Source organism: Trichosurus vulpecula, chromosome 2 (assembly GCF_011100635.1).
Source record: "Trichosurus vulpecula isolate mTriVul1 chromosome 2, mTriVul1.pri, whole genome shotgun sequence".
Classification (NCBI taxonomy): domain Eukaryota; kingdom Metazoa; phylum Chordata; class Mammalia; order Diprotodontia; family Phalangeridae; genus Trichosurus; species Trichosurus vulpecula.
Genome location: NC_050574.1, coordinates 141,410,955 through 141,434,056, shown reverse-complemented (window position 1 = coordinate 141,434,056; position 23,102 = coordinate 141,410,955). Strand labels below are relative to the sequence as shown.

The 23,102-nt window shown below is 38.0% G+C and overlaps 1 protein-coding gene across 1 annotated transcript; it reads right to left on the bottom strand.

Moving 5' to 3' along the window:
* Positions 1-165: 165 nt before the first annotated feature.
* KBTBD3 (kelch repeat and BTB domain containing 3) lies at positions 166-22,560 on the bottom strand. Its single transcript, XM_036746873.1, has 3 exons — positions 22,532-22,560; positions 5,308-5,552; positions 166-1,950 (listed from the first exon to the last, which is right to left on the bottom strand). The coding sequence occupies exons 2-3, from the start codon at positions 5,526-5,528 to the stop codon at positions 345-347; spliced, it is 1,827 nt and encodes a 608-aa protein (XP_036602768.1). The 5' UTR covers positions 5,529-5,552; positions 22,532-22,560; the 3' UTR covers positions 166-344.
* Positions 22,561-23,102: the final 542 nt, after the last annotated feature.

The following is a 23,102-nucleotide window of genomic DNA, read 5'->3' as shown; positions in this document are numbered from 1 at the left end:
CCTTCTTCTACCACTACAGTTTGCAATACCTTTACAACAAAGCAGATTGTCTGTGGCCACACCTGATATTTTGGTATTAAATGATTTTTTTCCCTGTTTTCCATAGTCTTTAGGAACTGGTAATGACACGTGCATATGTATGTGTGAATTACATGTATATATACACATGTATGTATTTACATATAAATAATACATCTTTATGAATTTATGTGCTAGTTCTCAGTTAACCACAGTTTTTGATTAGCCAAGTACAAACCTTTTCTCAATCATGCCAGATGGCAGAGTTTACTGTAAATGTCTTTTGGAACTGAAATAGTTCTAGAAAGAGATTGTACTACATGCTATTAATACAAATAAGTAGAAAACCAGGGGTCCCTATATTTATTGAACTGAATTACTTGGCAGTAAAATTCAGTTAATGCCTTTGGCATTGGCGACACTTCCTCCCACTCAGATCTGTTGCTGTGGTAGACCTGCACTTCATCTGTAATTTCATCTGGAGCATAATCACCACCTAATATGTAAATTTTATCTTCAATTCCAACTGCACCTGCATTAAATCCTGCACACTCAAAAGACCCTTCTCCCTTCCAAACACAAGTGTCTGGACAAAAACTATAAACCTTGTAGGTAGAAAGGTCACATATGTACAGTGTGGAATTCACTGGCACTGCCTTGATTAATGTTGCATGAAAAAACTGGCCAAATTCTGCTACTAGTTCAGACCACTGATCAATTGTGGCATTATATTTAAAAAAACAATCAAGAGACGGATTAAAGGCATCAGTAATCTCCACTTCAGATCCAAGAACATAAATCACATTTTGGCATGCACTTGCTTCTGGGTAGTATATGCCTCTAGGCAACTGGCTTACAGATAACCACTCTTTGGAAAGAGGATTGTAAGAATCGACGTCCAACAGACTTTTAATGTCCCGAGCTCCTCTAGTCTTTCCACCTATAACAAACAATTTATTAAGAGCCACAACTGATGTGTGCATGGTTCTTGGTTTTTTCATTGCCGATACTAAGAAGAAGTCATTTTTGACTGGGCAGTAGCACCAAGTCTGATCAGTTGCATCATGATATGACTCAGCAATATGGAGTCGAACAGTTCTGCAACATTTCCCTTTGCAACCACCTGTCATGAATATTTTCTCTCCATAACTAGATAGACTAGATCCCGGCAAATCAATCATGTGAGTCTGTGGTAGCACTTTCCACTTATCTGTTTTAATATTATAGCAAAATGTGTGCTGATTTTCTCCTGCTTCTTCAGTTTTGTGAACAAATATATATTTTTCAGTTGTGGACGGACGTGCATCTGGAAAGAGTCCACTGGAACGCTGCACACTCTTAATTGCATCCCTGATTGTGTCAAAGCACTTGGTGCTTTTGAGTAAGTGATCTTCAGAGAGCAGGCAGTCCTGAAGAGTCTCCTCAGATAACTGATGTAAGCGTACCTTTTTCATCAAATGAGGCAGATGCTTTTGCCTTGATTCCAGGTTATGTTTGGTCCAATTAAGAACTGCTTTCAACACAGCTTCTTCTTCAGGAACATTTAATTCATCTGCTTCCAAACATTTTTGCAATACTCCAAAATTAATCTCTAAAAAGTCTGTGGATTTAAGTAGTAGAGAAAAGTGATGCTGTACAAATTGGAGTGCATGGTCAAACAAATGGGAAGCACCGTAGCTATCTGATATTGATAACAACTGTAAACAATTGACAAGATCAATACTTTTTATTAAAAAATCACTGCAAGCTTTGGAAAGGAGTGAAACTTGAAGAAATGATGACAACTGGAAGAACATTTCCACATTGTCATCTGTTATTTCTGTTTTTCCAGTATAGGCATAATCAAGAAAAGCTTTCACTGCTTTGGGGGACAAATTACTAATGGTAACACTCCCGTCATCTCGCTCTTTCATGTTTACTTCAAACATAGCCCTGCAAAAACAAAAGTAAATAACATATGGATGGTAAATAATATTTTCTCCTCTTTGCCTTTATATGGATCTAAAGTTAAAGAGTTTTAAGATCATAAGGAATATATTTTTAAACATGCTGGTTACACATTACACATATACACATATGTAATTTGAATGCACACAGTGCCTGGCACACAGGAGGTGTTTAATACAGGTTTACTGGCTGATTAAATTATTTATCCAATTACATATATATATGTGTATGTATATGTATGTAGGTATGTATGTACGCATATGGTGTGTGTGTGTGCGTGTGCGCGCGTGTGTGTGTATGTATGTGTGTATAAGCCTGGCCATCTGTTGATGAATTTTTTCAACTGTATCAACTCTGGACTATTTAGTAGAACGGTTTGTTGAGAGACAGTGTAGTATGGGGGGAGGGAATTAGATTTGGAATTAGGAGATATGAATTTGACTTCTTCCTCTAATATTTACTAATCTCAGATTTTCTCTACAGTTTTTATTTTCTCCAAGGAAAACCCATCGAAAAATGGGAGTAGGATTTGTCCATATTACTTGAATATATGTCCTAATGGATTGATGGCATTGATATTTTAGATTTTATGCCATTCTATACCCAGACCAGATGTAAAGTTCTTTCTATTAGGATTGTTCAGGGAAAAGATGGCTTTCTCTAAATACTATAAGGGCAATAACAGGAAACAGGAATCAGATTTGAAATGGCTACATGTGTCCATGGGATCATAAATTTAGAGCAGAGGGCAACCTTAGATGTTATCTAGTCCAACTCTCTCATTTTACAAATGAGGAGATTGAAACCCAGAGAGATGAAGTGGCTTTTTCAGTGTCACATAGGTTAAAAGTAGAAGATTCAGGATTTGAATCCAGATCCTTTCCACTGTAACATCCTGCATCCTTGACAGTAGTCTTATTTTTGTTTTTTAAAAACGCTTTCAAATGCACTTAGATTGCTCTAATGTTGACTTCAATTTCTAGGTTTAACTCATGTTGTCATGATGTTCATATAACTCATCAATAATGTCAAGTAGTAGCATTATCACATAATATTGCATACGTTACTTTCTAAATTTACATTTACAAATGTCTTTACTTTTAATCTGTATATATATTAACTGAAACCCTCCAGATGATTTATGAATAGTGAGAATTATTTTTAATAAATTTATTTTTGGTTTATGTCAGAACTGACTTGGTTTTGTTTCTATTACTAATATGTATATCTCTGAAAAAATTGTGAATATTCATTGTCTCTGAAGATCAAATAGGGGCCTGGCATGGTAGCACACACCTGTAATCCTTGAAATACAGCATACAAGTATCCTTCATAGTGCATATTTATCATATTTATTTTTCATAAATGAACACCTTTGAACAGTAAGGTCTGATTCCTTTGAAAATTAATATAACATTTATGAGGAAAACATTATGTAAATTTGTTTTTAAGAGCTACCTTTTTGCTTTGCTTTAGGCAAAGTCCCTCTGTGATTAAAAATAGGTGGGCTTCCTTTTCCCCCCCAGTTTAATTATTTTAAATATATCTATTTTTATTAATTTCTTCAGTTTTTATATCACATTCATTTCTGAATATGACTCCCCTACTCAGTGACTATAATAAAGATTTAAAAAAGAAAAAAGTAGTTCAGAAAAACTAACCAATACATTGACTGGATTTGCCAGCAACTAAGCAACTATTATAGAATAACACCTAATACATAATTAATTAATAAGTAACTTCAAGCCCAGGCCAGTGGAATGAATATGATGAAGATACCATGTGAATCTCTTCCTGAAATGAGGTCATTAGGGAGAAATCTCATTGTGTGAGTTTCTATAACTACAGCTCCCAAATCCTTCTAATCTACCTTTACCAACGTCCTTTCTCGTTCTTATAATCCTCTCAACACTGTTACAGTATAACCTAATATCCTGCTTCCTTAATAAAATAAAGGTCATCCAATGAGAGATTCCCCAGGTCTCCTCTTCCATTATTCATCTAACTTTTCGGCCTTTTGCAGTTAACATCTTTGTACTTGGGAGTGGGGAATGGGAGAGGTGTCTTTTCCCAAGGCTGGAAATGATTAAGGTATTCAATATGTAAAGTGGCCAAACAGTATAAGGATAAAGACTTTTATAAATTAATGAAATACTAAGAAATTAGATGTTTGTTTCAATATAATGTGGGAGAATCTGTTGGTTCTGTGATTTTCTTTTAAAAAACATACTTGCACATTATCTGAGAGAATGAGAAGGCAAAGAGAACATGAGTGCACTGATGGAATTTAAAAAAATAGCAAGAAAAAAACCAGAAAGATAGTAGGTAGAAGATGTGAATTAGAGGAACTACTCTCTAATGGGTAGAGAAGAGAGAGAGAGAGAGAGAGAGAGAGAGAGAGAGAGAGAGAGAGAGAGGGAGGGAGGGAGGGAGAGGGAGAGAGAGAGAGAGAGAGAGGGAGGGAGGGAGGGAGAGGGAGAGAGAGAGAGAGAGAGAGAGAGAGAGAGAGAGAGAGAGAGAGGGAGGGAGGGAGGGAGGGAGGGAGGGAGGGAGAGGGAGAGGGAGAGAGAGAGAGAGAGAGAGAGAGAGAGAGAGAGAGAGAGAGAGAGAGAGACCACAATGATAGGACAGGCCAGGGGTGGGGAACCTGTGGCCTTGAGGCCACATGTAGCCTTCCAGGTCCTTGGGTACAGCCTTTTGACCGAGTCCTACTTTTACAGAACAAAACCTTTTATTAAGGGGATTTATTCTGTGAAGTTTAGATTCAATGGGCCATACTTGAGGACCTAGAGGTCCACATGTGATCTCGAGGCCACAGGTTCCCCACCCCTGGGATAGACGTTGAGAGGAAAGGTGGATGAGAAGCACATTAAATAAATGAGAATTCAGGGTTACTTCCATATTCTGAGATATGTAAATGATACAATATAATTTCAGTAGAACTCTATTTTGATAGAAAAGGGATAAGCAACTGGATTGTGTGTTGTCTTCTTTTGTTCATTTCCCAATGCCTAAGCAGAGCCTATTTGTTAGATTTACATGCCCTCTGATAGCCTCTGTTGGCAGCTGGCAGAATTCAGATTTAGGAATTGGGAAGACATAATAACCTTTAATAAAGATGGTCCTGCATTTCCAATCTATTAAAGAATGCAAATGTCACACTATTTAATCTTGATTCCACCTATGGATGTCATTTTTTTCAAGGAACACAAATTATCAAAGAACACACCACCCTATAATGAATAGAGGATATATTTAAAACATTACGAAATGTCGACTTCATAATATGATTTATCTACATTATCCAGAATTTGAAATTTGAATCACAAAGAAACTGTTTACCTGAAAAAGTCACTGCAAGCTGCTAATACGCAACGATGGCATGGGATTATTTCATCTTTTACGATTATCTTAAAATCATAAAAGACATTCTTCTCTCTAAAATTCTGTAATACATTTAAAATTTGTTGCCCATGTTCTTCAGCCACAAGAGAGTTGCTTTTCTTATCAGGTGGAATTCCATTACACATGGCCCATCTAAGAGAATCCTGTGAGCAGTCCATGGCTAATGTAAGCTGTCCTCAGAACTAAAAAGCAAGAAAAAGCTGATTAATTTTCATGATAAAATATTTCAGTTTTAAAAGTTACTTATTTTCAATTGTATGAAAAGTGCTCCTGACTACAACTGAAAGCTAATGAGTATATTAAACATTTAATTGTAAAACTCTAGGATTTTTACTTTATTTTTTCTAAAATATTAACATATCAATAAAAATTAATTTTCATATCCAATGTTATGTCAAAGAACCAGTTTGCACACATATAGCATTTTAGCATTATGTTAGTAATGAAAATTAAACATGGAGAGATGGCAGAGCTTCCTTTTCGGGAAGGTTAGGGATATACGTATATTCATCTTAAAGAAGTAGTTTTCATATGTATAGAATGCACATAGACACAGTGGATAGAGTGCTGCACCTGGAGTCAGGAGCCTGAATTCAAATCTGGTCTGTGATGCTTTCTAGCCGTATAATTAGTAACGTTATGTCACTTAACCTCTATGTCAGTTTCCTCATCTGTAAATTGGGATTAATAACACTCACCTCCCAGGATTATTGTAAAGGTAAAATGAGATATTTGGAAATCACTTTATAAACATAAAAGCATTGTAAACATGTAACTGTTATTCTTCTATTTATTCTATATTTCTTCTTCCCCTTAAAACACGCCTTGATATCATCGTCCATTCTCTACTCACTAGTCCCCGATCGAAAGGTGGCCCTTCTTTTCTCAAAGATCAGCCCTTCCACTTGTACCCTTGATCCCATTCCCTCTTGCAGATGGCTCCAACAATCATCCTTGCTCTCTCTAATCTTCGATCTGTATCCGTTGCCTCATTCATCACAGACTACAAGCACTCAAGTATTTCCATCCTTAAAAACCTCACTTTATGCTATCATTTCCAAAGTCTACCATCCTATATCTCTCCTCTCTTTCACAGCCAAACTCCTAGAAGGAGCTGTCTGGATTTGTACCCATTTCCTCTTCTCTCATTCACTCCTTACTCTTTTGCAATTGGCTCCTGGCTTTATCACTCAATTGAAATATCTCTCTCCAAATTCATCAATGATAACTCAATTGCCAAATCTGATTACTTTTTATTCAATTTAAAACAAAAAAATCACTGCATTTGACACTGCTGGTCACTCTCTCTTCCCGGATGTTCTCTCTTTTCTGGGATTTTGTGACTCTGCATTCTCTTGGTTAGCCACCTAGCTGTCTGACTACTTCTTACTATTCTTACATCCTATCATTCATTTTAAACTGGATCTCTTAACTACCTCAAACTCAGGGTGTCTAAAACAGAACTAATGATATTTCCCTGATAACTCACATTCATTATAAATTTCTCTATTTCTAGTGAGGGCACTACTTTTCTTCCAGTAACTTAGGAGTCATTTTTGACGCCTTACTCTCACTCACTCAATATATACAATAAGTTGTGAAGAACTGTCAATTTTCCCTCTATTATATTTGTTCCCTTCTGTTTACTCATCCATACACTGCCCCAGTTCAGGTCCTCAACATCCCATGACTGGACAATTGCAATAGTCTCCTAAATAATATCCCTGCCTCATCTTTATCCCCTACAACTGGTCCTCTACACAGGCCTCAAAAGAGTTTTCCAAAGACACAGGTCTGATCATGTCATTCTTTTGCTCAAAAAAAGCCACAGTGGTTCTCAATTATCTCTAAGCTCAAATACAGGCTATTCTGTTTGGCATTTAAACCTCTTCACAAACTGGCTCCAATCAAACTTTCCAGGATTATTGTACACTGTGGCCCTTCACACACTGTATGGTCCAGCCAAACCAACCTTCTGGTTGTTCCTTATACATGATATTTTATCTACCATATCCATACATTTATACAGACTACCTACCTGCAGGGATATACTTTCTCATCTCCAACCCTTAGAATCTTGAGATTCCTTCAAATCTCAGCTCACAGAGCATTTCCTACATGAAGTCGGTTCTGAAAGTTAGTATCCCTACACTACCTCTCATCACCGTGCTGCCCCGCCCCCAACAAACTTTGTATTAAAGTAAAAAAAGAAAGAATCCACTGATCATCTCCTGAAAGAAATCGGTTTAAGACCAGGATAGCTCAAGAAGCAAGGTAACATTTTGTCACCAGTCACATAAGCTCTGCCTTGTTTGACTCTAGATGTTTTTTGTAGGCATTATTTGGAGACAAACTGCCCATCTGCCATTTCCTTTCATTTCTTCCATGTAGGGGCCCGTTGAGAAGCTAGAAGCTCTAATTCAGAAGCCCATGCCACCATGTCGTTCATTTTATTGGGCTGGGGATGGAAGGACTTCTGAGAGACTTGGGAGCTGGTAGCTAGGCAAAGAACCCCACAATTGTGGCTCTCTGTCAGTGCTGCCAATATAGCCTGAAGCAGGCACAGCAAAGAAAAGCTGGGACATATCCTGGAAGACTGTATTAATGGTGAGTGGAACTGGACCATTGCAGGACCTGCAAGATGAGACAAAGCAGTGTGGTAGAGACAAGAAGAAAGAAAGAATGTGCGGAACTGGCTGATGCAGGTGAAACATCTCACCTGGGGTGAGACCAATGGGTTCTGAATCCCAGGGCTTCCCTCTTTTTCCTCTGAATGATTAATGAAACAATTTTTGTGAGTTCTGAACCCAAGATCCTTTCCTTTCTCTTCTTCATTCTTCATACCTATCATCATTGAGGTGGTATGGGGGAAAGGAGTCAACGAGACAAAGCAGGTTTCCCCCTACCCCCAGTTTTGCTATTAAATTCTTTTTCCTTATAATTCCTCCTATGATCACTGTTATGACCTGTTATCTTATTGTACAACCATAACACATGTGCACATGAAAAAGAAAATCATCTAAGTCTTATGAATGAGGTGGATTGGTCATGCAGGAATGTGAAATTTCTCAAACACAGGGTGTGAAATCAAACCAGAAATGAGATATTTCCTTCTTTTTACTAATTCTAGAATATATTCCAGGTCAAATACTTAGATTTATATGATTACAGTATCACCAACACTGACTCGGAAGTCCTGGAGAGCTCATACCTGGGAGTAGTTATAAGGGAGGGCCCTGTGGTAAGCAATTGGGATACAATAGTCTAGAAAAGCAGGCAAATGTAGACTCTATAATCTCTGACCAAGATCACTTGGCTGGTGGCCTGATGGTAGTGCCACTTTGTGGCAAAAATATATACTGCACTTCCTAGCTGGTTAGTTAATAAATTAATTGGTAGCCTGCTTTTCTGTAAGTGGCAGAAAATAGGGGAATGAACCCTGTGTGGAAGGATGTAGCTTCTGCAATATCATCAAATGTGTACCTAGCCCATCTTATCCATCATGGCAAATTAGATTAAATAATATTTTTTTTCTTGAAGAGTCAACTAGATAGTGAAGTAATTTGTGTATATTATATATCTATGCTGTTGTTATCCTCATTTTACAGTTGAGGAATAATATACATGCATATATGTATGTATATAAGTATAATCCATATACTTTAGGTTTTTTTTGTTTCATTCTCTCTGCTTTCAAACTTCAAAGGACAGCACATTTAAATTGGAAATAGGGTTGCTCCATACAGTACTCTTTTGGGATCAATTTCTTTTAATGCTTTAAATTTTGAAGAGCCGGAAATACAATTTAAATGAAGTCTGAGTTATCCTGAAATTTAAATGTACTTTACACTTTGCTGCCTGAAGTTTAAACACTAGAGTCATGGGCATGGAAACATCAGCATTATTTTCAGATTGACTTTCTTCAATGAAATAGAAATGTAAGCAGAGTAAAATAGGCAGCAATCTAGGGAAAATGACGTATATAAAGGTAGTTCATAACGGCAAGCATTCCAGGTAGCTGGCAACAGAAAGACAAATTAGAAGAACAGGGTATCTTATAGGCATGTCATAAAAACTGAGAGAGCAAGTACCTCAAATGATTAAAGTAGTATGTAATACAATAAAAGGCATGTTTTAGGGTGAGGAAAGAAGACCTCAGCTTGACACAGATAGAAATATCCCAAATAATGCAAATCTAGCAAGAAATTATAAATCATCTTTAAAATACTGTATTACTACTTTAACATGGTTATCACTACTGTAAATGATTTTCTCTAGTGACAGGTAAGCTAGGGGATACTGCAGGCAGGAAAGTGAGAAGCACTGTTTCCTATTAGCTATCAATCATCTAGGGCCATTTGTGTTTTAAACGCCTCAAACAGCTGGTATTTTTCTACACACAATTCAGAGAAAACTAGGCTGGGACCAGGCACAATTAGGAAGTAAGCAAATAAAGCTTTCAGAACCTCTTTTCACTTTCTTTGCCCTTTTCAAGGTGGTATTGTGAGGCTCAAAGAAGACAATGGATGTAAAGCATTTTGCAAACCATAAAATACCATGTAAATTCCAGTTATTATGATTATGCTTAGCTGTTAGTCACCAGACCTACATCTGGCGATGACTTCATTCCCTGAGCTTTCTATTGCACTCCCACTGAACTTAAGCCGTGCTTATAGAGCAATATAGAGGCATGTTGTTAAATTTTTACCAACTGGGCTGTAAGAAAAAAATGCACGCACAGATACTTTTAAGTTTAATCTGCATTATTAACACTTTCTTATTAAGTCTAGACAGTAAAACAAAAACTCTCATTTGCAGTGATTGCTAATTTCTGAGCTATAACTACTCATACTGAAAAATTAACAATGAGCTCTCTCAAGCCTGTTAGAGCTGGCTCCAGCCCAGCCTCGCTTGTTCCCCACTGGGGCCATGGTCTTACTACCAGAAAGGAAAGGAAGACAGAAAGTAATAAGACTTCCCTAAATAAAAGAACCTCCACATTGGGTAGTGGTTGGTGCTGGTGGTGATGGTGGTGGAGGGCAGATAAATGTGGAAGATGAGAGAATTTCAGAGAATGATAAGAGGCTAGAAAATCAGGAATAATAATAACAGTAATAATAATAATAAGGATTATTATTATTATTATAGAACATCTGCTATATACCAGGAACTGTGCTAAGTGATTTACAAATACATCATTTGAGCCTCACAATAAGGGAGGGAAGTGCTGTTGTTATTTTCATTTTACAGTTGAGGAAAGTGAATCAAATAGAATTTAAGTCTTTAAAATCTTGCTCAAGGTCACAGCTAGTAAGTGTCTGAGGCCAATTTTGAATTTTATGTCTTCCTGACTCCAGGCACACTATCTACTCTGCTGCCTAGCTGCCCCAGGGAGTCTTACAGCAGAAGCAACCAGTGCGGGAGACAACTGTGTATGTAGTTTATTTGTATAAGCTAAGACAGAAGACCAAGAAACAGGAGAATCAATTACATAATAGAAAGAATGATGGGTTGAATAATGAGGAAATCTGGGTTCTAGTTATGGTTCTGTCACTAACTAGTTTTGTGACTGGATAAGAATCTTAACTGCTCTAAGGCACGTCAATCTCTTTGCCTGTGGTTCCACTTACCATCTAAACCAAACTTTCCAAATGAAAATACTGCTCTCTGGCTACTCTTCTATGTATTGTCTACTTTTACTGGAATCTAAGATCCCTTCACGGGAAGTAAAATGGATAATTTTAGTTACATGAAATTAAAAAGTTTTTGCACAAACAAAACCAATATAGCCAAAATTAGAAGGAAATGTGGAGACTGGGGAAAAATTTTTCATAATATCTTTTTCTGTTAAAGGCCTCATTACTCAAATATATACATATATATAAATGAGACAAATTTATAAAAATAAGAGCCATTCTCCAACTGATAAATAGTGAACGGATATGAACAAGCTGTTTTCAAATGAAGAAATCAAGGCTATCAATAGTCACATGAAAAATGCTCTAAATCACTATTGACTAGAGAAATGCAAATTAAAACAACTCTGAGGTACTACCTCATACCTATCACGACAGAAATGGAAATGACAATGCTAGTGGAAAAATAGATAAACTATTGTATTGCTGGTGGAGTTGGGAACTGGTCCAAGTATTCTGGAGAGAAGTTTGGAACTATGCCCAAAAGGTTATAAAACTGTGCATACCCTTTGACTCAGCAATACCACCACCATGTCTGTATCCCAAAGAGATTTAAAAAAAAAGGAAAAGGAGTTATATGTACAAAAATATTTATAGTAGCTCTTTCTGTGGTGGCAAAGAATTGGAAATCAAGGGAATTTCTTATAGTATAGTAGTATTCTACCACAATTATATACCACAAGTTGTTCAGCCATTCCCCAATTGATTACTACTATGCTATAAGAAATGATGAGCAGGATGGTTTCAGAAAAAGATGAGATAACTTATATGAATTGATACAAAATGAAATGAACAGAACCAGGAAAATATTGTACACAGTATCAGCAATATTGTAACAATGATAGACCATGAAAGACCTAGCTTCTCCCATCATTATCCAAGACAATTCTAAAGGACCCATGGTGAGAGGTGCTCTCCACCTCCAGAAAAAGAAATGAACTCTGAATATAGATTGACGCATACTTTTTCACTGTATTTTTCTTGCTTTTTTTGTTTGTTTGTTTGGTTTTTTTTTGGAGTGTGACTGGTGTGGGGATATGTTTTGCATGACTTCATAGGAATAATCAATATCATTTCTTGCCATCTCAATGGGTGGGGGAGGGGTGAAAGGGAGAGAATTAAAATTAAAATTTAACTTAAAAAAACTTAAAATTAAAAAAAATTAATGTTAAAAATAAAACTTATTGGGGGAAAAAAGAATGTAAGATCCCTGAGGGAAGGAAAAAAAGTTTCCCTTTCTGTATTTGTATTCCAAGTGATCATCACAAAACCTGAAACATAGTAAGCATTTAATGTGTTTTTATTTTATTCTTTTTATTCTTTTTTGGTTTTGTTCGAACCTCTGTGTTCATCAGTATTTGGAAATTCCCTCCTCTAAAGCATTTCAGTTACTGCGGTAAAGTTATACCCTTAGAGAGAGGTAAGCTAGTGCCACTATTGCTTCCCACAGTCCAACCAAATATCCCAGTGCTCTTTTGCTCCATAATCTGATCAAAGATCCATATGATATCAATTGTTCACGTTTTCTTATGAATGATTTTTAGAGCTGAAAATGGCTAAACTGAAACTTCTGAAAGCCTCTAGTACTAGGAGCTCCAGGGACTGGAAGAATGTGCATAGTTAAAATACTATACTGTACAACTGTAATAGGATGCTTTTCCTCTATTTTTAGTTGTAAATGCATATTTAAGGTACAAAGTTGTTAAATTAGATTTTGTATGCTGACTTGTGAACCCAGTTACCATTTATAATTTTGTTTTGGGAATATATCTTGCCCATAATTAGGGACTGTGTATGTGCTACTTAATTAAATTTAACTTCATTAATGAATCCCATAATTTCAGAGTTGAAGTCCAGAGACTTTTTTAGGCTTATGCTCACTTGTAAAAGTCACATAATATTAGTGGACACTAAAAGAAAAAAAAGAGAAGAGCCATTTTATCTTCTGAGCAAGGAGCAGAGAGGGTAGGATAATATTAAAGTGATTTAAAGAGTGGAATTGTAGAAAAGAGAGAGTTCACAAAGTAAGGCCTCAATTTATTCAGTGAGGTATAAAGCAAAGTCTTCTACTGAAGGGGAAGGACAAAGTGATAGGGGTAGAGACCTCATGCAAGGAGAGAAGGTATGGAATAGCAGTTGTGAAGAAAATGATAGGCGAATTGAGAAAAGTCTAAGAATTGGTGTGCAGAAGTGAGGGCCCAGTTGAGATTACATAATACAAATGTGTAGTGGGCCTAGTTAGTAGGGTTGTACAACTTTCTCCAGTGGTGTTTATTAACATGTAAATAGAAGGGGGACAAGGCAGATGGTGAAAATAATCCAGGATTGGGATCTGGAAAGGAATGAATGGTGACAGCACAAGGGGCAAGGAACTAAATGGTAGAGAACAGTATAAAGCTGAATTGGTTAACTAAAGGGTTGAAAGTTTGAAGGGTAGAAACCAGGGAGAGGTGGAGCATCAGGAAGTAAGTGAGTGCTGGTTTAGAAGGGGCTAGGCATAGAGAGAGATGAAGGATAGTAAGTTATCATCAGATGAAGAATTCTGCATTTGGGAGATGGAACACTTCTAAATGAGGAGAATCAAAGGTATGACCATTCCTGTATGTTGCTGAGGTTCAAAGATGATGCTAATCACAAGAACTAGGAAGGCTGATAAACAGTGAGTATTTGGGGGCACATCAACAAATAAACTGAAGTACCCAAGCATAAGGGTGGGGATCAAGGTGAAAAGGAAGAGTGAGATCTGGAAACTAAACTCTTTGAGAAAGGGGTGCAAATGATTGCCTACCAGCAGAAATTAGCCACCAGGATCTGGATAGGGTGATGTACCTGGAGATTGATGGTGATAAGGGAAAAGTCTTGTCTTTGGGTGATATTTCTGTGGTAACTAATATAGGCCAGACAACAATTTCCACCCTTGGGTGAGTTGCTCTGTATTTCCATGAATGAAGTCTCTAATACTAGATGACATTCATATAGTGTTTTAAGAATTACAAAGTACTTTATATACATTATCTGATTTGGTCCTCAACAATCGTATTGTGTGGCAGATACTACTGTTCTCACCCCAGTTGCCCAGTACCTGGCACCTACTGGGTACTTAATAAGTATCTACTGAATTGAATTTATTGAAGTAATAGAAGAAGCTCAGAGACAAGGCCATGATCTTACAGCTGGTAAATGTCAGAAGCAGGATCTGAACCTAAATCTCTGTACTTCATACAGTATTATTCACAACATCATGCTGCTGCCTTTTCCTCTAAAGAATATACCAAGAACATGGACAGTTAACCAATGAAGTGTTCATAGAAATTGCTGGAATGAAAGGGATTGTACAGTTCATAGAGTCCAACATGACCAGGGTCACCCACCCAGTAAGGAGACACAAGGAACAGGGGGAACAAGGCATGGAGCGAGAACACACAGGCTCTGTTCTGCCAACATAGTGGTTCTGTTTGGCAAGAGTACAGAGCAGAAGTCCTTAAACTTTTTTGGTTCAAATATCCCATTAACAGCCTGGCAAAGCTTACAGACCCCTTCCCAGAATGTTTTAAATGCATAAAATACAAAAGTTTACAAAGTACACCAATTACATTGAAACGTACAAGTCAAAAAACAAGTTTATGGGCCCCAAGGTTAAGAATCCTTGGTGCAGAGCACAGCAGGACTTACACATTTATCAGCCCTTTAGCCCGAGGCTAAGCTTTGAGCCACAGCTTCATCACCTGTCAAAAGGGATACAACCATTTGTACCACCTATCACATAAGATCATTATGAGGACCAATGAGATAATGTATTGGGTTGTGGAATAAGACCTAGTACTTTTAAAAGGATAAACTGTTGCTATTGAGTTCCTCCCATTTCCTATCTTGTCTTTATTCCATTTTCCTCTCATTTTTCTCCTTTGTCTCCTGTACTCTCATTTCTTCTCTACCCTACCTCAATTAACTATAACACATAACTAATGTTTAACGTGCTGTTTTTCCTGAATAAAGTGCTGAGATGAATTAATTTTATTTCTTCAACAAACAAAACTGAAGTTTTTTATACAAGGCCCTAGATTGATGCTTTCTCTGCCTCTGTAGCCTTTGATAGGGAAATGGTTCCTGACTTCTTGATCCAAGCAATGAGATCTTTAACAGTTGGCAGCTTTAAAAGTGTGCCTGCTGTGTTCAAAGCACTTTAGTGCTTTAGGGACTAGAAGAAAAGTGTAAGATATCATTCTTGATCTCATGGAGCTTATAGGAATTATATTGCTCAAAGTCTGTTTACCCATGGTAATTTTTATATTGAACTACTGCTGCCTAGACAGAACTTGTAGGCCTCTTTTTCATCTATCGTCCCTCTATTCTTCTGGGGGATCAAAGACCCCCTTTAAATTAAAGAGATTTAAAGGATTATCTCTACCTAGAAGACAGAAGAACAATCCTAAAGACAACAAATGTGGGAATATAAGGCAAAGATAGTTAAATGCTTACTTTTTTTGGAGGGGGGAAGGCATGGCAATTGGGGTTAAGTGACTTGCCCAAGATTACACAGCTAGTAAGAATCTGAGGCCGAATTTGAACTCAGGTCTTCCTGACTCCAGCGCTGGTGCTCTACTCACTGCGTCACCTAGCTGTCCCTGTTATATACTTATTGATTAATTTCCACTTAAGAAAAAGAAGAAAAAAAAGGAATATCCACTTTTACAAATATTAAAAATAACTGAATTATGCCATGTGATTATTTTTAAATTAATTTAGGTCTTTAGAGAATTCTAACTTCTAAGTCATGATCGATTAAAGACAAAATTATTTTTGCCGAGTTTGTGCTTGGTGTAAGAGAGAAAGGGGCATTTACTATGCTATGCATTGGGCAGATATGAGTAACCTGTAATAGACATACAGAAAACATGTTACTAGGGGTCCACATTTTTTCCTAAGAAAGCCAACATTTTTTAGGAACATAATTCAATACAGTAATAATCAGTGATTTTATTTGTATGGGCATCCCTCCTCTGACACCAATCTCAACCCCTCTATATCTAAATAGGTGGCTTCATCAGTTGCTATGGCTACAAAATTTTCATTACCTTGTGGTGTACCTTCTGGTGATAAGATTCTCTGAACTTCATTAGGCTGGTCCTTGAATGGCAAACATTGAGTTCTTTGATAGAACTGTACTTTAAGCCTTGACAGCTTGCTAGAATCTGCCTGTTTTAGCTTCCTTACCATAATCTTTGAGGACTCATTGTCACATATTTACAGGATATAAGATCTACATAAGCCAAATAGGGTTCTCCTGGTTGAATAATCATAATTATCAATAATCATCTTATTTTTCTTTTCTTCCCTTTAGCTCTGGAATATGTGAGTAAAATTTATGCTTCTATAAAGTAGTAAACATTCTTACTTGAAGGACTTTCATTCTAGACAGTTCAGGTTTCTTTAAGAGATTCACATTAAGTCATCTGTAAAATGACAGAATTGTACTAGATAATCTCTAACATCTCTTCTAGCTCTAACATTTTATGTTTCTGTAGCACCCAAATTAAATGAAAAATTTTATTTACTGAATACTCTGTATGTGAACAATCCTGTGGGAAATATAATAATAGGGGAATAAAGAAAGACAATTGCAAAAATCGTTTCCCTTCTCCCAACAAGCTTACGTCATGGTTGGAGCTTCCATTAAAGAAATGATCAACTTCTCAGGAGATTTGAAATAAAAATTATTCCTTATAAGGTAAAATTCAACATACTATTTTAGCAGAGAAACTGGAAAGGAAAAGGAAGAGTTATACATTTCTATATTAAAACCTGAACAAGATAATAGGCACAATCCCATTATAAAACCAGTAAATTAATCAGCAAACATTTATTGAGCTCTTTCTAGGGGGGGATGCAAAGCAATATAAGATGTGGTCCTTGTACTTAAGGAGCTTACAATTTGGATGGAAAAACAAGACTTCAATTAACTGATTGACAAGTATTCTTTAAGCACCTACTATGTGCCAGGCACTGGGGATACAATTATAAAGAGGAAAATAATCTTTACTCGCAAAGAACTTATATTCTAATACAAATGAAAAGTTAAACAATATAAAATTCAAATGACAGCTCAAGACAACAATAGAAATGATGGGACAATGATTAATTGCCAAATGACTGGTAAAGAAAATATGTTAGAAGGAGATCACTACGCAAGGGTGGTTATGAAGACTTCATGGAAGAGGCACGACAGTCGGAGAAGTGAAGACAGGATAGTTTTAGTCCTATCTTGTACAATTTAAATTCTACTTTTCCTTTAAGGTCTAAATGAAAATTTTCTGTTACTACGAAGAGTCTCCGGTTGAACTAAGTCTTATAGTGAGCTTTTCCTCTGGATTTTTTTGGAGTCAGAGACTGGGGTTTGAATCCCAGCTTTGGTCCTAATTACTTACGTGACTTTAGATAAAATCCAGCTTCCCAGGGTTTCAGTTTCCTCATTTGTAAAATAAAGAGGTTGGACTAAATTATCTTTAAGGTCAAGTACTGATCTAAATCCTATGATACTGCAATTCAGAGTTGGACTTCAATCTAGGTCTGAACTTTGAATCAAGCACTATTTCTACTATATACCAGTGTCTTTCACCAATAGGATTATGATCTAGGGCAAGTAAATAACCTTTTAGGGCCTTGATTTCATTTGTAAAATGAGAAGGTTGAATCAGATGATCACTATGGTGCCTAACTACCAATCACCAATGGATTGCTTGTTAAGTTCTGGAGATACAAATGTAAAAGTGGATCAATCCCTGCCATCAAGGAACAAGGAGTACTCTCAGCCTTAGTTTCCTTATCTGTAAAATCAGGGGGTTGGACTTAAGGGCTTTTAGATATCCTTCCAGCTCCAAATGTATGATTTATTATATTAGAGGAGAGGATGCACCATTTTCATAGATAACTAAATACAGGACACATACAAAGTAAACATACAGAATTAGTAAATATTCTAACAACTAAAGGAATCAGAAAAGACCTCTTAAATAAAGTGGTGTGTGAGTTAAGCCTAAAAATGAGCTAGGAATTACAAACAAATGTGAGGAGGGAGAGCCTTTCAGCCATGGAGGTTAGAGATGAAATAACAAGCCTTTCTAGGCCTAGAGTTTGTGAACTGAAATAATGTACAATCAGCCAAAACAGTCTGGGGACATATAGAGAAGGGTTTTTAAAATGCCAAACAGAGGAGTTTTTACTTTATCCTAAAGGCAATGGAGAGCCATTGAAGCTTCCTGAGCAGGGAAATGACATAGTCAGACTTGTACTATTGGATTATCACATTGCTAGGTTGTGCGGAGGATGGATTAGAAGGGAGGAAAGACTGGAGGTAGGGAGATGAAGAATTTAGGGGAAAAGTGATGGGGATCTGGACTGGGTGATTTAGTACAGATATAGGAAAGGGGATGGATATGAAAGGTGCTAAGGTGGTGCAATCTATAAATTTTGGCCACCGATAGGATAAGAGTGGTAAGAGAATGAACAGTCAAAGATTACTTCCAGTCAATCTGACTCAAACTTGAGTGACTGGAAGAATGGTGGTGCCATTAAAAGAAATAGAGAAGTGTTGGGGAGGATAGGTTTTGGGGAAAGATAAACTCTATTTTGGAAATCGTTAGTGCAGGCAGTTGGAGATGTGTGATTTGAGCTCAGAAGAAAAATGGGGGCTCCTCTCTCTCCTCTCCTTACCTGAGGATGCTCTACCCAAAGGAAGGTACATTTCCATGGCCTAAGGTTGCCTCTTTAACTTTGGGTTTACTGACTAGATTTCTTTCTCCAAAACCAAGCCTTAAACCCAACTCACTCTGGAGCTCCTAGATTGGACAATAAGTCCCTGCCCTCCTAGCACAGAGTGAATGTAAATACTAAATAGTAACTGTTTCTCTTTTGGGCAGGAACCCTGAGGGTCTTCCCTGCCAGTTTTATTTTTTTTTTTTGAGTTTTTGATTAAAGGGGCCATCCAATGATACAGATGATAATAAATTTATGGAAGCTGATGAGATCCCTGAGAGAACATATAGAAAGAGAAGACAAAAAGGTCCAGGACAAATCCCTGGGGTTTGCTTTAGTGCGATATGGATAATGTATCTGAAAAGAAGATAAAGAAGTTGTCTGACAGGTAAGAAGAGAACTATGATAGAGAAATGTCATGAAAATCCAGGGAGGAAAATGTCTAGAAAGAAATGTTCAGTGTTGAACTCTGGAGAGGTCTAGAAGACTAATTTTTAAAAAGGAGAGGACTTATAAAAAGCAATTGAATTTAGCAATAAGGAGAGCATTGGTGACCTTTAAGAAAGCAATTTTAGTCAGGGAGTGGGGAAATAAGCAAGCCAGATTGCAAAAGGTTGATAAGTGAGTGGGAGGTGAGAAAGTGTAGGCAAACAGCTTTCTCCCCACCCTAGGAATTTATTTGTGAAAGGAAGGAGATAGGAAAATAGCGTGAGGGAAAAGCAGAATAAAGTAAAGGTTTCTTAAGGATGGGGAAAATTGGATATGTTGGTAAGCAAGAGGGAAAGAACCAGTAGGTAAAGAGAAGTTGAAAATTAGGGAGAAAGAGATAATGAAAGAGACAGGTCGTTGGAGGACATGGGAACAAGGACCCCAGGAGAGGGGTCAAAGAGAAGGGCCATACTTCTCATATTGGGGCAAAGAAGAGAATGAGGACGATGCTGAAGTGATTCAAAGTATAAAATTGGGAAGGAAAGCCTCCCCAAAGGGTGACTTGATTTTTTCAGTGAAGTATAAGGCAAGGCCCTCTGCTGAAAAGAAAGGCAGAATTGGTATTGTGGGTGGCTTGAGCCAAGGAAAAAAAGAGCGTTTGGAACAGCTGTTGTGAAGAGTGTCATTGAGAGCTGATTAGAGAAGCATTAAAGAAATGATATGTGGCTGTGAGATCCAGTTGAGATTATATAACATAAATGTGTAATGGACCTAGTGATATGACTTTCTCCACTGCTGTTCATCAGCATATGAATAGGAAGAGAGAAAGTGGTCTTAAGGAGTAAATCAGAGATAAGATATAGAAAGGGATAAGTCTAAAGGTACAAGGAACTCAAGTATACCAGTGGTGAAGCACACATGTGATCAAGTCAACTAGCACCTTTGGTACTGTGGGGTCTTGATGTCCTTTCCTTCTTAAGGTGCTCTCATGATGCTCCTTCAAAGGTATAGTGACTTGGCTGTTACAGTCACTTAGTTGGGCTCCCTGGTCCTGCACTTCTTGGAAGCTCAATTATTAAATGCCAGCCTTAACTGTATTCTTGAATCTTTCACTGGCTCATTTCTCTGCTGGCCCAGGGCAAACTCTTTGGATCCTCCTCTACTTGAATTTTTCTACTGGATGTGGTGTCTTCTACTTGTGGGGTGATTTCTCTATTGGACTATAACACTGAGGGGTTAGGTTAGGCAAAAGGAGTGAAAATTCTCTCCTCAACCTTTTGGTAGAGGCACAGGCAAAGAAACTCTCTGACTTAAATGCTTCTTCATAGTTTGACCTCTCTTTCAGGTGAGCTTAGCCCAGGGGTGGGGAATCTGGGTTCAATTTTTATAAAACAAATCCTTTTATTAAGGGGATTTGTTCAGTGAAATTTTGATTCAAAGGGCAGAACTTGAGGACCTAGAGGGCCACATGTGGCCTTGTGACTGCAGGTTCCCCATCCTAGGTTTAGCCAGTGCTAAACTCCTCTTTTCATTTAGAGAACCAATTTTTTTGGGGGGGTGGTGGTTAAAGTGACTTGCCCAGGGTCACACAGCTAGTAAGTGTTTGAGGCTGGATATGAACTCAGGTCCTTCTGACTCCTGAGCTAGTGCATTACCCACTGTGCCACCTGGCTGCCCCTTCATATTTCTTTTTTTTTAATTAAGATTTTTTATTTTTAGTTTACAACACTCAGTCCCACGTGATTTTGAGTTCCAGATTTTCTTCCCCCCTTCCTCCCCAAGATGGCATGGAATCCGATATATCTTCTACATATAACTTCTCATTGAACTTATTTAAACCACAGTCAAGTTGTAAAGAAGAATTATTACCAGTGGAATGAATCATGAGAAAGAAGAAACAAAACCAACAAAATAAAAAACCAAAAACAAAAACAAAAGAGGGAAAAAAAAAAGAGAGCCAACAGTTTGCCTCAATCTGCATTCAGTCTCCATAGTTCTTTCTCTGGATGTAGACAGCTCTCTCCCTCATGAGTCCTTTGGAGTTGTCTTTGAACCTTGTATTGCTGAGAAGAGCAAGGTCTATCAAGGTTAGTCATCACAGAATCCATATATCTGTGGTGGTGTATAATGTCCCTTCACGTTTCTTAAGGGAAAAACAGGATATGGACTGTCTTTGCACCTTAACATATCAAATTAACTTAATATTAAAGTTGATATTAACACATTGTTTGTCAACATTCTTAGCCCTGTTACTATGCCTTACTTACTGTGATTACAGGAAATTCTCATCACTTGAGGATTATATCATATATATCTCTATAGCCCTCTTGGTGCCTATAAAAGTGCTTTGTACATAACAAAGATTTTATCAGATATATGTATATATGTGTGTGTATATATACATATATGTAATGAAGCAGTGTGATGTAATCAGTTTATAGAGGAAAGAATCGAAGAGACCTGAGTTTTAGTTCTAATCTACCATTGTGTGACCCAGTGAAGGGGGGTGGGGTGGGTGGGTAGTATGAGACAAGCCTCAGAGTCCTCTACCCTAAAAAAATCTGCATATATGCCTACATCATTCAAGTAATCCATTTCAGAGCTCTTTAATTTACAAAACAAAAACAAAACCCACAACCCATCTGCTTTTGAAAGAATTTTAGGAAGTTTATTTTAGGAAGTTATTATAGAAATGGGGCGATTAAGTAGAAAAACTAAAATTACATAGAAAAACAAAATAAAGAAAACTTAGAAGGAAATGAACTTGAGACGAACACTTAACTACTGCAGAGGCAAAAAGAAAAAATGAAGGAAAATGACACACAGCAATCATTGCCTGACAAAAGAAATTACACACAATTCCTAGAAGAGAGTTCTTCCTGAAAGTTTACGAACTTAAGGAGGAAATTATCTCACGCAAAGAAATCCTATAAAGAATACTGGAAAAAGACTAATTCTGGAAGACAGTGCTATAATGTTCAAAGGGATGATTCTTGCATGGCTTTTTATAAAAAGGTCAAAGGCATAATTTAATTCGAAAACGATGCCTCTGTTGTAAGCAAGGACCCCTCAAGCTCCCTTTGACAGTTCCTAGGTCAGGGTGGAAATCTCTGTGAAATTCCCATTGCCCCAGTGACAGATTTGCCAAAGCAGGCAGGGGATGCTCACAGGTAAATATTTCCCTCTCTAGAGGAAAAGGGAGTCTTGGAGAGGAATTATCAGCAGCTCACAGGGAGGGGCCAAGGCCACCCCCATCCCAGCATCTTTCCAGAGGTCTCTTGTACCTGAGGGTGGCCGCCTCCGCCGAAAGGGCAGGAGCGCTCTCTGGGCCCGGAGCGGCTTCCACGGGGCCAGGATTTGCAGGGGGGCCTAACGGGCCCCGGGTGGGTGGAGGAGTCCACAGCCCCCGCATAATACGTAGCCAGAGGCAGTGGCCAGGCCCTTCTGCGGAGGCTGAAAAGCTCCCCTTCCCAAGAGATCCGGGGCCAAGGCACGCCTCACCCTCACCGGAGGGCACCCGGGACCACAGGGGCTCCCTCCAACTTGCTCTTCCCCCTCTCAGGCACCACAGATCATCACCCACCTGCATCTGCAGTCTCCGGTCTCCAACTCGGCCCGCCCTAACTCCCAGCGGCTCCACTGCTATTGGCATGCCGGGCTGTCAAGCTTGCTTGTCCTACCTCAGGAGTGGTGCAATTTCCCCGTGATTTGGCTTCGTCCCACCTCCATCATTTAATAGCGGTCCCTGAAGTACCGCCCTTCTCCGGACCCTAGTAAGTTACTGCAGAGCTGCGACTGTTTCTTCCAGGCTCCACCCCCATGCCCCCAGCTGTTTTCCTCTGGAGGAGGGCAAGG

What these genes read in the sequence shown, in the direction of transcription:
- KBTBD3 (XM_036746873.1), bottom strand. Translation starts at nt 5,528, where the DNA reads ATGGACTGCTCACAGGATTCTCTTAGATGGGCCATGTGTAATGGAATT. An exon ending in GCTTGCAGTGACTTTTTCAG is followed by an intron (nt 1,951 to 5,307) that starts GTAAACAGTTTC and finishes TTGTTTTTGCAG; the next exon opens with GGCTATGTTTGAAGTAAACA.